This window comes from Oncorhynchus gorbuscha, linkage group LG23 (assembly GCF_021184085.1).
Source record: "Oncorhynchus gorbuscha isolate QuinsamMale2020 ecotype Even-year linkage group LG23, OgorEven_v1.0, whole genome shotgun sequence".
Taxonomy (NCBI): Eukaryota; Metazoa; Chordata; class Actinopteri; order Salmoniformes; family Salmonidae; genus Oncorhynchus; species Oncorhynchus gorbuscha.
This window is the reverse complement of record NC_060195.1, coordinates 48,196,092-48,209,720: the sequence shown is the minus strand read 5'-3', so window position 1 is coordinate 48,209,720 and position 13,629 is coordinate 48,196,092. Positions and strand designations below refer to the sequence as shown.

At 43.4% G+C, this 13,629-nt stretch overlaps 1 protein-coding gene across 1 annotated transcript in view; it reads left to right on the top strand.

Annotated features, from left to right (window-relative positions):
• Positions 1-13,629, top strand: part of LOC124011239 (transmembrane anterior posterior transformation protein 1 homolog) — a 37,548-nt gene that overhangs the window by 6,955 nt on the left and 16,964 nt on the right. Inside the window, exon 3 of the mRNA XM_046324397.1 lies at positions 8,666-8,784. Coding sequence (XP_046180353.1) covers positions 8,666-8,784 — 119 coding nt within the window. The remainder of the gene's footprint in view (positions 1-8,665; positions 8,785-13,629) is intronic.

Sequence of the window (13,629 nt, the reverse complement as noted above, 5' to 3'; positions counted from 1 at the left end):
AAATTAGAATGACTACAAGATCCGATAGGAATTCAGGGAACTCTGTGAGGAACGCTGTATACGGCCCAGGAGGCCTGTAAACAGTAGCTATAAAAAGTGAGTAACGTGCATATATTTCATGACTAGTAGCTCAAAAGACGAAAACGCAGTCGTTTTTTTGTCAATTGAAACTTGCTATCGTAAATGTTTAGCAACACCTCCGCCTTTGCGGGATGCGCGGGGATATGGTCACCAGTGTAACCAGGAGGAGAGGCCTCATTTAACACAGTAAATTCATCAGGCTTAAGCCATGTTTCAGTCATGCCAATCACATCAAGATTATGATCAGTGATTAGTTTATTGACTATAACTGCCTTGGAAGTGAGGGATCTAACATTAAGTAGCCCTATTTTGAGATGTGAGATATCACAATCTCTTTCAATCATGACAGGAATGGAGGAGGTCTTTATTTCAGTGAGATTGGTAAGGCGAACACTGCCATGTTTAGTTTTGCCCAACCTAGATTGAGGCACAGACACATATCAATGGGGATAGCTGAGCTGACTACACTGACTGTCAGTGGCAGACTCCACTAAGCTGTCAGGCTGGCTATCTCATTGTGTAGCTAGGGGAGTTGTATCACACTACTGCAATAAACAAAGTTCAAATGCAGAGACTCTGAGACCACTGAGTGCTTTTGAAGCGGTAGGTAAGGTGCGAAATATGGAGCACATCTCCGCTGCGCTGTACCCGCACGATGGACTGCGCCCTACACCCTGAAGCAAGGCCTATTTGGCAATGAATATAGGCTACAAGGTATATAGGGTAATTCACCTATTACAAAAAGCCTATGTGAATGCAGGCAGATGTCTTAACAAAATAATTCAAACTGAATGCAGAAAGTAATTGCCTAGTTATTCATGCAAAACAAAAGTACTGAATTACAGTTTGGCTTAGAATACTGACACAACTGTGAATGCGAACAAATGAATGTGAACAGAACAGAACAGCAGTAGGGGCTACTATAGGCCTAGAAATAAAATATCAGATCGACAAAGGCATGACACAATCTATATTTAGGCTCGTTACATTAACAGTAAACAAACGCAATAAAGGCGAAAGCAAATAACAAACCAAAACAACTGCCTACTACAGTGAGCTGAAGCCATGCACAGCTGTCTTGCCAAAGAAATAGGCCTATAGGCCAGCATCAAACAGAAAAATCATGCAGCTAAAGAGTTCAGCAACACATTGCGATATGGCACAATACACTTCTGTGGCTCAAGTTCAACCCAACCATGTAATTAATTAAGCAATGCCGTCCTACCATAAACACATTTCCAATACGTGCAGTTCCATTTTTACTACCACGAAAAGCAATAGGCTACCAAGGAAGCCTACTTTCTATTTCTATGGATATGTATTTCTATGATGAAACATACCGATATCCAGCTGTACCCAAGGGTGTAATTTGGGTTCTTACATTGGAATTCTATTGAATTCTGCGTATATACCACAAACATTATTAGTTCAAATGCCAAGGTCATTGAGTGCTTTTGACCAAGAAGTGGCAGGTTGGCACAATCTCCATTGCAAAGAGCAAATTTAACCAGAACCATACACAATACACGTCCTCAAATTAATGACCAACTTCTTGTAGCAGGCGTTATAGAAATTGAAAACAGGTCTCATAAACAATGTCTCAAGCACAAGTGAGTAGCCAGCTAATCTTTGTATTTCAAGTCTAGCCAACCTGGATCTACAGTGCATTCGGAAAGCATCCAGACCCCTTGATTTTTTTCCCTCCACATGTTATTACGTTAAAGCCTTACTCTAAAATTGATCAAATAGTTATTTTCCTCATCAATCTACACACAATACCCCATAATGACAAAGCAAAAAGGGGTTTTAATTTGTTGTTGTTGCAAATGTATACAAAATAAACTGATATCACATTTACATAAGTATTGGCAGTGGCAGATTAGCTGGTTAGAGCGTTTAAATAGGCTAATAACACGAATGCTTTTATAGCTAGCTAAGAAGCTAACTAAACTCTGCAATGGTGGGGCGTAAAGCAGAGTTGAGTGAAGCCCCTTCAACTGTAAACTTGGCCTGTCCTTTATAAATCAAATATTACAGGCGGAGGCATATCACGTTACTCACGTAGCCTTCCACGTTATTCACATAGCCCACCACAGATGAGCAAAGTTTATTTTTATGGAACCCCAAAGGTCTCGTACCTAACCACCCAGTGGCTTTCCATAGTCCCCCTACACACAAACTCTCACGCACTCCGTGGCGTGCTCTGTCCATGGTGCTGGTACAGCGCCGCAGAGATACCGATTTTTGCGCCAACCTGTCACTCGATAATTTTAACTTCAGGGGCATAAAACTAAAACTGAAGAGGCACGAGGTTCAACTGAACCTCATTTTACCCCCTCGTGGAACTGGGCCCGCAAGCAGAGCTGTTTTACGGAAATATAAATATCCTGTGCTTTTTCATTTGGTTCATAGGCGCATACAGACACAGCTTGGCTCCATTGTAACTGTGAAGCGCCATGGTGCGCTTGCATATGTGGCTCAGCCAGGACTGTTCCTTTTCTAACTGAATGAAAACCTTTTGAACAATGTTATTTAAGTTGGGATATAGTTGACAAAAATGCAGAATGGTGTTAAATTATTAGGTCTACTGATGATTTCACACTATCTAATTGTGAGCTACTCATTAACAGCCCACGAGCTACCGGACATGCAGTTTTCTGCTAAGGTGCAACCTTAGGTAGGTCAATGGAAGGTTACCCCGAGTCAGTCTGCGCGACAACAAAGCCTAATCAGACATGAATGTGCTCATAATGGTTTTAACAGGCAAAGTGAGATAATACAATGCATTTGCTCATGGTGCACGCAGCTCAAATGATATGGAACAACACCATTGGACCAACACCTTCGGACATGAAACAACGATACAAATGTAACGGCACAACAAAATAGAGAAACTATTTTATTTTGCAGTTGCTTTTTTAAAATTTTAAACCCCAGTGGTGCAAACTAGTGCTCTTTTTAAGTGCACTGAAAACAGTGTGCGCAGGAGCAAAGCAAGGTCAAAACCAGTTATATTTTTTGATATAATTATTCTATCATATATAAAATGGACATATCTATTTTAATACAGACCTGCTCGAAACAATATTAATAATTGAAAACGACAAATTACCCAATGTATCTTTATAATATTCTGGTAAAAAAAAAAGTGGGGGTGCAAAAACACATGTTTTGCACCCACCCCTATGTTGAAAGTGGTGGTACAGCGGCTTCTGTTTCCTCCGTTGCTCAGGCACCTATATGCACGCGCGCGCACACACACTCGCACACAAACAGAGACCCAGAGATATAACCAAAGGTCAGTTCAGCAGTGTTTGTTTAGCGTTGCCCTTGATAATGTCCTGGTACATCTGGTGTTTCCAAGAGCAGTGAAAGTAAGTTATTCTATTTTTGTATTGCTGTTCACATAGCATTTGTTATACCGTTGACACAAATTGGTCATTTGTATTGATCTACAAAGTATAGTGTGTAGACCTACACAATTCAAAAACGACAAGGCTACTTGCCACATCACTTACATGATGTATTGCCTACTGCAACACAATGTTTTTCAGTATGCTGTCATAGCCGTAATACGGCTGATTTAATGTCTCTTTTACAACCACTAGATGGGGATGTTGTAACAAATTCCATTCAGAATATAAACAAACATTCCCCTAAACTCATCTGGGAATAATAAACCTCTGCACTAGAGTCTGATCCCAGAAAGAGGCAGCCTGACTCACCTATATCTCAGTCTCCTCAAACATTGATACCACCCTTGTATGTGCCTTGAGGTACTATTCTGGGACTACTGTTAATATGGATATCAAATGGACCTCAACCATCATATAATTTGCAATTTTTCATTTTCGATTTTGCCCTCTGGCGGGAGTGCTCCCTACAGACATTCACATTGAGACAGTGAACGTCAGTGAAGATCAGTCGTCACCTAGCCTAATCTATGTCCCCATTCTAACCCTCATTGGTAAGCTATATCATTCCAAGTCTTTGGAAAGTGAGGAATATGTGTAAACAGAGCATTGTGACCTTCTGGCTCTAAAAGCTCTGTCTGGAGTAGCTGAAGTTCCCCCAGCCAGGGACAGGCCAAAGAAAGGATGACTTGTGACTCTGTTAGCCAAACCAACTACCACTACCTACTTCCTGGTGGGAAACAGGAAGTGTTGCAACCCCCTTACTTCTGGTGTTTGTGAGGCTAACGCAGGACCTACTGGAGCTCACGCACTTCCCTCCCTCTCATCATGAGATGATATGGTATTTGCCTTTTGAGAATGTACAGTGGGGTCTGAAATTATTGACAACCTTGGCCTTGATAAAGATGAGCAATAATGGCTGCCTAAAATAAATAATTCAAATACTGAGCTACATTGTATGCAAGAAAAATTGGGAAATTATTTTATACTAATACAATTGCACAGAGAAAGTAATACAAAAAATATTGAATTCGTATAAATAAAGTAGTCAAAAGTTTAGTATTCAGTCCCATATTCCCAGCAAGCAAAGAATACATCAAGCTTGTGACTCTACAAACATGTTGGATACCTTCCCAGTTTGTTTTGTTGTTGTTTCAGATTATTTTGTTCCCAGTAGAATCAAATAATGTTATTAGTCATTGATTTGATTTAGTACAAACCCCTAACCAACAATGCAGTTTAAAAATATGAATAAGAAGTAAAAGTAACAAGTAGTTAAAGAGCAAGCAGTAAAATAACAATAGAGAGGCTATATACAGGGGGGTACTGGTACAGAGTCAGGGGCACCGGTTAGTCGAGGTAATTGAGGTAATATGTACCGTTGATGAAGTCGGAAGTTTACATCCATTTAAACTCAGTTTTTCACAATTCCTGACATTTAATCCTCGTAAAAATGACCCGACTTAGGTCAGTGAGGATCACCACTTTATTTTAAGAATGTGAAATGTCAGAATAATACTAGAGAGAATGATTTATTTCAGCTTTTATTTCTTTCATCACATTCCCAGATGTTTACATTCAGTTAGTATTTGGTAGCATTGCGTTGAAATTGTTTAACTTGGGTCAAATGTTTCGGGTAGCCTTCCACAAGCTTCTCACAATATGTTGGGTGAATTTTGGCCCATTCCTCCTACAGAGCTGGTGTAACTGAGTCAGGTTTGTAGGCCTCCTTGCTCGCACACGCTTTTTCAGTTCTGTACACAAATGTTCTACAGGATTGAGGTCAGGGCTTTGTGATGGCCACTCCAATACCTTGACTTTGTTGTCCTTAAGCCATTTTGCCACAACTATGGAAGTATGCTTGGGGTCATTGTCCATTTCGAAGACCATTTGCGACCAAGCTTTAACTTCCCGACTGATGTCTTGGAGATGTTGCTTCAATATATTCACATAATTTCCCTTCCTCATGAAGCCATCTATTTTGTGAATTGTACCAGTCCCTCCTGCAGCAAAGCACCCCCACAACATGATGCTGCCACCCCCATGCTTCACGGTTGGGATGGTGTTCTTCGGCTTGCAAGCCTCCCCCTTTTTCCTCCGAACATGATGGTCATTATGGCCAAACAGTTCTATTTTTGTTTCATCAGACCAGAGGACATTTCTCCAAAAAGTACGATCTTTGTCCCCATGTGCAGTTGCAAACCAAAGTCTGGCTTTTCTATGGCGGTTTTGGAGCAGTGGCTTCTTCCTTGCTGAGCAGCCTTTCAGATTATGTTGATATAGGACTCGTTTTACAGTGGATCTAGATACATTTGTACCGGTTTCCTCCAGCATCTTCACAAGGTCCGTTGCTGCTGTTCTGGGATTGATTTGCACTTTTCGCACCAAAGTACGTTCATCTCTAGGAGACAGAACGCGTCTCCTTCCTGAGTGGTATGACGCCTGCGTGGTCCCATGGTGTTTATACTTGCGTACTATTGTTTGTACAGATGAACGTGGTACCTTCAGGTGTTTGGAAATTGCTCCCAAGGATGAACCAGACTTGTGGAGGTCTACAATTTTTTCTCTGGGGTCTTGGCTGATTTCTTTAGATTTTCCCATGATGTCAAGCAAAGAGGCAGGGGCAGGGGCACATTTGAAGGTAGGCCTTGAAATACATCCACAGGTACACCTCCAATTGACTCATTATGTCAATTAACCTATCAGAAGCTTCTAAAACCATGACATCGTTTTCTGGAATTTTCCAGGCTGTTTAAAGGCAGTGTATATACAGTGTATAAACGTCTGATCCCCTGGAATTGTGATACAGTGAATTATAGGTGAAATAATCTGTCTGTAAACAATTGTTGGAAAAATGACTTATGTCATGCACAAAGTAGATGTCCTAACCAACTTGCCCAAACTATAGTTTGTTAACAAGAAATTTGTGGAGTGTTTGAAAAATGTTTTAATGACTCCAACATGTGTATGTAAACTTCCGACTTCAACTGTACATCTAAGTAGAGTTATTAAAGTGACTATGAATAGATAATAAAAGTTTTTTTTGTGGATGGCGAGGAGCTCCCTACCTGCTCCACTACAGCCCCGTTGATGAGAATGGGGGCGTGCTCGGTCCTCCTTTTCCTGTAGTCCCCAATCATCTCTTTTGTCTTGATCACGTTGAAGGAGAAGTTGTCCTGGCACCACACGGCTAGGTCGCTGACCTCCCTATAGACTGTCTCATCGTTGTTGGTAATCAGGCCTACTACTGATCAGCAAACTAAATTGTGGTGTTGGAGTTGTGCCGGGCCGTGCAGTCATGAGTGAATAGGGAGTACAGGAGGGGACTGAGCATGCACCCCTGAGGGGCCCCTATGTTGAGGATCAGCGTGGCTGATGTGTTGTTACCTACCCACCTGGGGGCGGCCCGTCAGAAAGTCCAGGATCCAGTTGCAGAGGGAGATGTTTAGTCCCAGGGTCCTTAGCTTATTGATGACCTTTGAGGACACTATGGTGTTGACCGCTGAGCTGTAGTCAATGAATAGCATTCTCACATATGTGTTCCTTTTGTCCAGGTGGGAAAGGGCAGTATGGAGTGCAATAGAGATTGCATCATATGTGGATCTGTTAGGGCGGTATGCAAATTGGAGTGGGTCTAGGGTTTCATGGATAATGGTGTTGATGTGAGCCATGACCAGCCTTTCAAAGCACTTCATGACTACAGATGTGAATGCTATGGGTCGGTAGTCATTTTGTCAGGTAAATAATGTATTATCATTTGAGTAACTTTTATTGTAAATAAGAATATATTTCTAAACACTTCTACATTCATGTAGAGGCTACTGTACCGTGATTACATATAATCCTGAATGAATTGTGAATAATGATGAGTGAGAAAGTAACAGAAGGTGATACATTTGTTTACATCCCTGTAGTGAGCATTTCACCTTTGCCAAGATTATACATCCACCTGACTGGTGTGGCATATCAAGATGATTAAACAGCATGATCATTACACAGGTGCACCTTGTGCTGGGGACAATAAAAGGCCACTCTAAATGTGCAGTTTTGTAACACAACACAACTGCAGACCACGTGTAACAACGCCAGCCCAGGACCTCCACATCCGGCTTCTTCACCTGCGGGATTGTCACCTGGACAGCTGATGTTTGTGGGTTTGCACAACTGAAGAATTTCTGCGCAAACTGTCAGAAACCGTCTCGGAGAAGCTCACCTGCGTGCCCGTCATCCTCACCAGGGTCGGCATCGTAACTGACTTCAGTGGGCAAAATTCTCACCTTCGATGGTCACTGGCACGTTGGAGAAGTGTGCTCTTCACACATGAATCCCGGTTTAAACTGCACTGGGCAGATGACAGACTCCATATATGGCGATGTGCGGGCAAGCGTTTTGCTGTTAATGCTGTAAACAGAGTGCCCCCTAGTGGCGGTGGGGTTATGGTATGGGCAGTCATGAGCTACACACAACGAACACAATTACATTTTTATCTAAGTCAATTTGAATGCACAGATACCCTGACGAGATTCATCCGCCACATCATATTTCAGCATGATATTGAACATTTCCCGGATCTTCCATGGCCTGCATACTCACCAGACATGTCACCCATTGAGCAGGTGTGGGATGCTCTGGATCGACGTATGACTGTGTGTTCCAGTTCCTGCCAATATCCAGCAACTTCGCACAGCCATTGAAAAAGAATGGGACAACATTCCACAGGCCTATATCAACAGCCTGATCAACTTTATGCGAAGGAGATGTGTCGCGCTGCATGAGGCAAATGGTGGTCACACCAGATACTGACTGGTTTTCTGATCCACGCCCCTACCTTTCTTTTAAAGGTATCTGCGACCAACGGATGCATATCTGTATTTCCAGTCATGAGAAATCCCTAGATTAGGGTCTAATTGAATTATTTAAATGGACTGATTTCCTTATTTGAACTGTAACTCAGTAAAATCGTTGAAATTGTTGCGTTTTATATTCTTGCTCAGTGTAGTATATGGCTTGACCTGTCAAAACAAAAACATGCCATTCTGTAGAGATGGAGAGACACGAACACTTGACGCTCTAAAGTACACATTGCCTACGTAGTCACAGACACTGGCTCTATTTGAAGGTGTGATCAAGCAGCCATGTTTCACCTGAGTGTGTTGTGTTCTACCCTACAGCTGATGATCTTTGGCTTCTTCCTGTGTTTGGATGCCTTCCTCTACGTGTTCACGCTGCTTCCCCTCCGGGTGCTGCTGGCCCTGCTACACCTCCTCACCCTGCCCTGCTGCAGCCTCGGGTGAGCCCCACACACACACACACACACACACACACACACACACACACACACACACTCTGGGTCACGTTTCACTGGGTGCTCCGTACTGAACGTTGCATATACAAATGCAGTGAATAGATGGGTATACAGGGCAATAGGGCAATATAGATGGGTATATCTCACCTAGCTTTCCCAGAAAATAGACCTAGTTCCCCAAGTGAATTGCACTTGGGGCATAATCCTAACTTTGCTTGTGTCACTCAGACTTTAATGTAAATCACACCCTGATATCAGGTGAGATTTGCATGTAGTGTATCTAGTTAGAATTCGTCCCTTCAGAAGACGGATACATACGTAATCTAGGTTTATGTATACTTTACAGTAAGTATTGTAATCACTCGGTGTGCCTGTGACTGGTCTGTACCAAGGTCCCTCTCTTCCCTTGCCTTCTTTCCCTGCAGGGCAAAAGTATGCCCCTACTGCAATCGGAGCAGGTACGCTAGTCTCACGTCTGCCACAGCTTTATCATTTATATTACATGTAGGTTCTCCATCTTGTTTGTCCTGATATGCAACTTTGTGCTGTATTCTTCATGCTCCATGCTAAAGCCACTGAGGCATCATTTAGGTGTTCACAAACAGGGCTGTGCTCGCCACGGCAACACGTATACAAAACTGTACGCTTTCCCTGCAAGGGCTCATATTAGAGGTCGACCGATTATGATTTTTCAACACTGATACCGATACCGATTATTGGAGGACAAAAAAAGCCTATGAACACTTTTATTTGAAATATAATAGATATGGGCTTTTAGATGGGTGTTCTTAAGGTGATTCCACAGGTTGGTGGTATTTGTTGATTTAGCCGTTGCTGACCCCATGCTTACATCTTTATCACAAATAAGACACCTTGCTTTTCCTGGTGCCAATTCCATGTAATAGTCCCACACTGGTACTCTGCTTTTCTCTGTCATCTGTAAAACACACACACAGCTCTGAAGTGACAATGATACTGAAGAGTATCAAATCAAATTTTATTTGTCACATACACATGGTTAGCAGATGTTAATGCGAGGGTAGTGAAATGCTTGTGCTTCTAGTTCCGACAATGCAGTCCTGGTCCTGTGTAGCTCAGTTGGTAGAGCATGGCGCTTGTAATGCCAGGGTAGTGGGTTCGATCCCCGGGACCACCCATACGTAGAATGTATGCACGCATGACTGTAAGTCGCTTTGGATAAAAGCGTCTGCTAAATGGCATATATTATTATGGCATATATTATTATATATATTATATTATTATTATATTATATAACAAGTAATCTAACAATTCCAAAACGACTGTCTTATACAAACAAGTGTAAGGGGATAAAGAATTTGTACATAAAGATATATGAATGAGTGATGGTACAGAGCGGCATAGGCAAGATACAGTAGATGGTATCGAGTACAGTATATACATATGAGATGAGTATGTAAACAAAGTGGCATAGTTAAAGTGGCTAGTGATACATGTATTACATAAAGATGCAGTAGATGATAGAGTACAGTATATACGTATACATATGAGATGAATAATGTAGGGTATGTAAACATTATATTAGGTAGCATTGTTTAAAGTGGCTCGTGATATATTTTACATAATTTCCCATCAATTCCCATTATTAAAGTGGCTGGAGTTGAGTCAGTGTGTTGGCAGCAGCCACTCAATGTTAGTGGTGGCTGTTTAACAGTCTGAGGGCCTTGAGATAGAAGCTGTTTTTCAGTCTCTCGGTCCCAGCTTTGATGCACCTGTACTGACCTCGCCTTCTGGATGATAGCGGGGTGAACAGGCAGTGGCTCGGGTGGTTGTTGTCCTTGATGATCTTTATGGCCTTCCTGTAACATCGGGTGGTGTAGGTGTCCTGGAGGGCAGGTAGTTTGCCCCCGGTGATGCGTTGTGCAGACCTCACTACCCTCTGGAGAGCCTTACGGTTGTGGGCGGAGCAGTTGTCGTACCAGGCGGTGATACAGCCCGCCAGGATGCTCTCGATTGTGCATCTGTAGAAGTTTGTGAGTGCTTTTGGTGACAAGCTGAATTTCTTCAGCCTCCTGAGGTTCTTCACGATGCTGTCTGTGTGGGTGGACCAATTCAGTTTGTCTGTGATGTGTATGCCGAGGAACTTAACTTACTACCCTCTCCACTACTGTTCCATGGATGTGGATAGGGGGGTGTTCCCTCTGCTGTTTCCTGAAGTCCACAATCATCTCCTTAGTTTTGTTGACGTTGAGTGTGAGGTTATTTTCCTGACACCACACTCCGAGGGCCCTCACCTCCTCCCTGTAGGCCGTCTCGTCGTTGTTGGTAATCAAGCCTACCACTGTTGTGTCGTCCGCAAACTTGATGATTGAGTTGGAGGCGTGCGTGGCCACGCAGTCGTGGGTGAACAGTGAGTACAGGAGAGGGCTCAGAACGCACCCTTGTGGGGCCCAAGTGTTGAGGATCAGCGGGGTGGAGATGTTGTTGCCTACCCTCACCACCTGGGGGTGGCCCGTCAGGAAGTCCAGTACCCAGTTGCACAGGGCGGGGTCGAGTCCCAGGGTCTCGAGCTTGATGACGAGCTTGGAGGGTACTATGGTGTTAAATGCCGAGCTGTAGTCGATGAACAGCATTCTCACATAGGTATTCCTCTTGTCCAGTTGGGTTAGGGCAGTGTGGTTTGAGATTGCATCGTCTGTGGACCTATTTGGGCGGTAAGCAAATTGGAGTGGGTCTAAGGTGTCAGGTAGGGTGGAGGTGATATGGTCCTTGACTAGTCTCTCAAAGCACTTCATGATGACTTCATGATGACGGAAGTGAGTGCTACTTGGGAACAGAAACAGCTTTCTTGGGAACAGGAACAATGGTGGCCCTCTTGAAGCATGTGGGAACAGCAGACTGGGATAGGGATTGATTGAATATGTCCGTAAACACACCAGCCAGCTGGTCTGCGCATGCTCTGAGGGCGCGGCTGGGGATGCCGTCTGGGCCTGCAGCCTTGCGAGGGTTAACACGTTTAAATGTTTTACTCACCTCTGCTGCAGTGAAGGAGAGGCCACATGTTTTTGTTGCAGGCCATGTCAGTGGCACTGTATTTTCATCAAAGCGGGCAAAAACATTATTTAGTCTGCCTGGGAGCAAGACATCCTGGTCCGTGATGGGGCAAGTTTTCATTTTGTAATCCGTGATTGACTGTAGACCCTGCCACATACCTCTTGTGTCTGAGCCGTTGAATTGATATTCTACTTTGTCTCTATACTGACGCTTAGCTTGTTTGATTGCCTTGCGGAGGGAATAGCTACACTGTTTGTATTCGGTCATATTTCCGGTCACCTTGCCCTGATTAAAAGCAGTGGTTCGCGCTTTCAGTTTCACACGAATGCTGCCATCAATCCACGGTTTCTGCTTTGGGAATGTTTTAATCGTTGCCATGGGAACGACATCTTCAACGCACGTTCTAATGAACTCGCACACCGAATCAGCGTATTCGTCAATGTTGTTGTCTGACGCAATACGAAACTTATCCCAGTCCACGTGATGGAAGCAGTCTTGGAGTGTGGAATCAGATTGGTCGGACCAGCGTTGAACAGACCTCAGCGTGGGAGCTTCTTGTTTTAGTTTCTGTCTGTAGGCAGGGATCAACAAAATGGAGTCGTGGTCAGCTTTTCCGAAAGGAGGGAGGGGCAGGGCCTTATATGCGTCGCGGAAGTTAGAATAGCAGTGATCCAAGGTTTTGCCAGCCCTGGTTGCGCAATCGATATGCTGATAAAATTTAGGGAGTCTTGTTTTCAGATTAGCCTTGTTAAAATCCCCAGCTACAATGAATGCAGCCTCAGGATGTATGGATTCCAGTTGGCAAAGAGTCAAATAAAGTTCGTTCAGAGCCATCGATGTGTCTGCTTGGGGGGGAATATATATGGCTGTGATTATAATCGAAGAGAATTCCCTTGGTAGATAATGCAGTCGACATTTGATTGTGTGGAATTCTAAATCAGGTGAACAGAAGGACTTGAGTTCCTGTATGCCTTTGTGACCACACCACGTCTCATTAGCCATAAGGCATACGCCCCTGCCCCTCTTCTTACCAGAAAGATGTTTGTTTCTGTCGCCGCGATGCGTGGAGAAACCAGCTGGCTGCACCAACTCCGATAGCGTCTCTCCAGTGAGCCATGTTTCTGTGAAGCAAAGAACGTTACAGTCTCTGATGTCCCTCTGGAATGCTACCCTTGCTCGGATTTCATCAACCTTGTTGTCAAGAGACTGGACATTGGCGAGAAGTATACTGGGGAGTGGTGCATGATGACGTTTCCCTCTTTTACGAAGTCGTTTTTTTGGGTCGCCGGCTGGGATCCATTCCGTTGTCCTGGGTGAAAGGCAGAACACAGGATCCGCTTCGCGAAAGTCATATTCTTGGTCGTACTGATGGTGAGTTGACGCTGCTCTTATATTCAGTAGTTCTTCTCGACTGTATGTAATGAAACCTAAGATGACCCGGTACTAATGTAAGAAATAACACGTAAAAAACAAAAAACTGCATAGTTTCCTAGGAACGCGAAGCGAGGCGGCCATTGCTGTCTGCTTAGGAGACAAATACTCTCAACTGTTTGAATAAAAATAGAGTTTAAGTTACCTGTGATGAATGTTGAAAACAAAAACTGTCATTTCTATATGCAGGAAATCCTATTTTAATAATGGACATGGTAAGAATTGACGACCAAAGTGCGAGTCATAATTCCCATGACACCTAGCAAAATCTGAAAAGCGGTTTCTTCATTCATTTTTTTTTTAGATTCACTTAAAATAAGGTCTGTGTTTCATGTAGGCTTACACCACCTTGCCAATCCTATAACT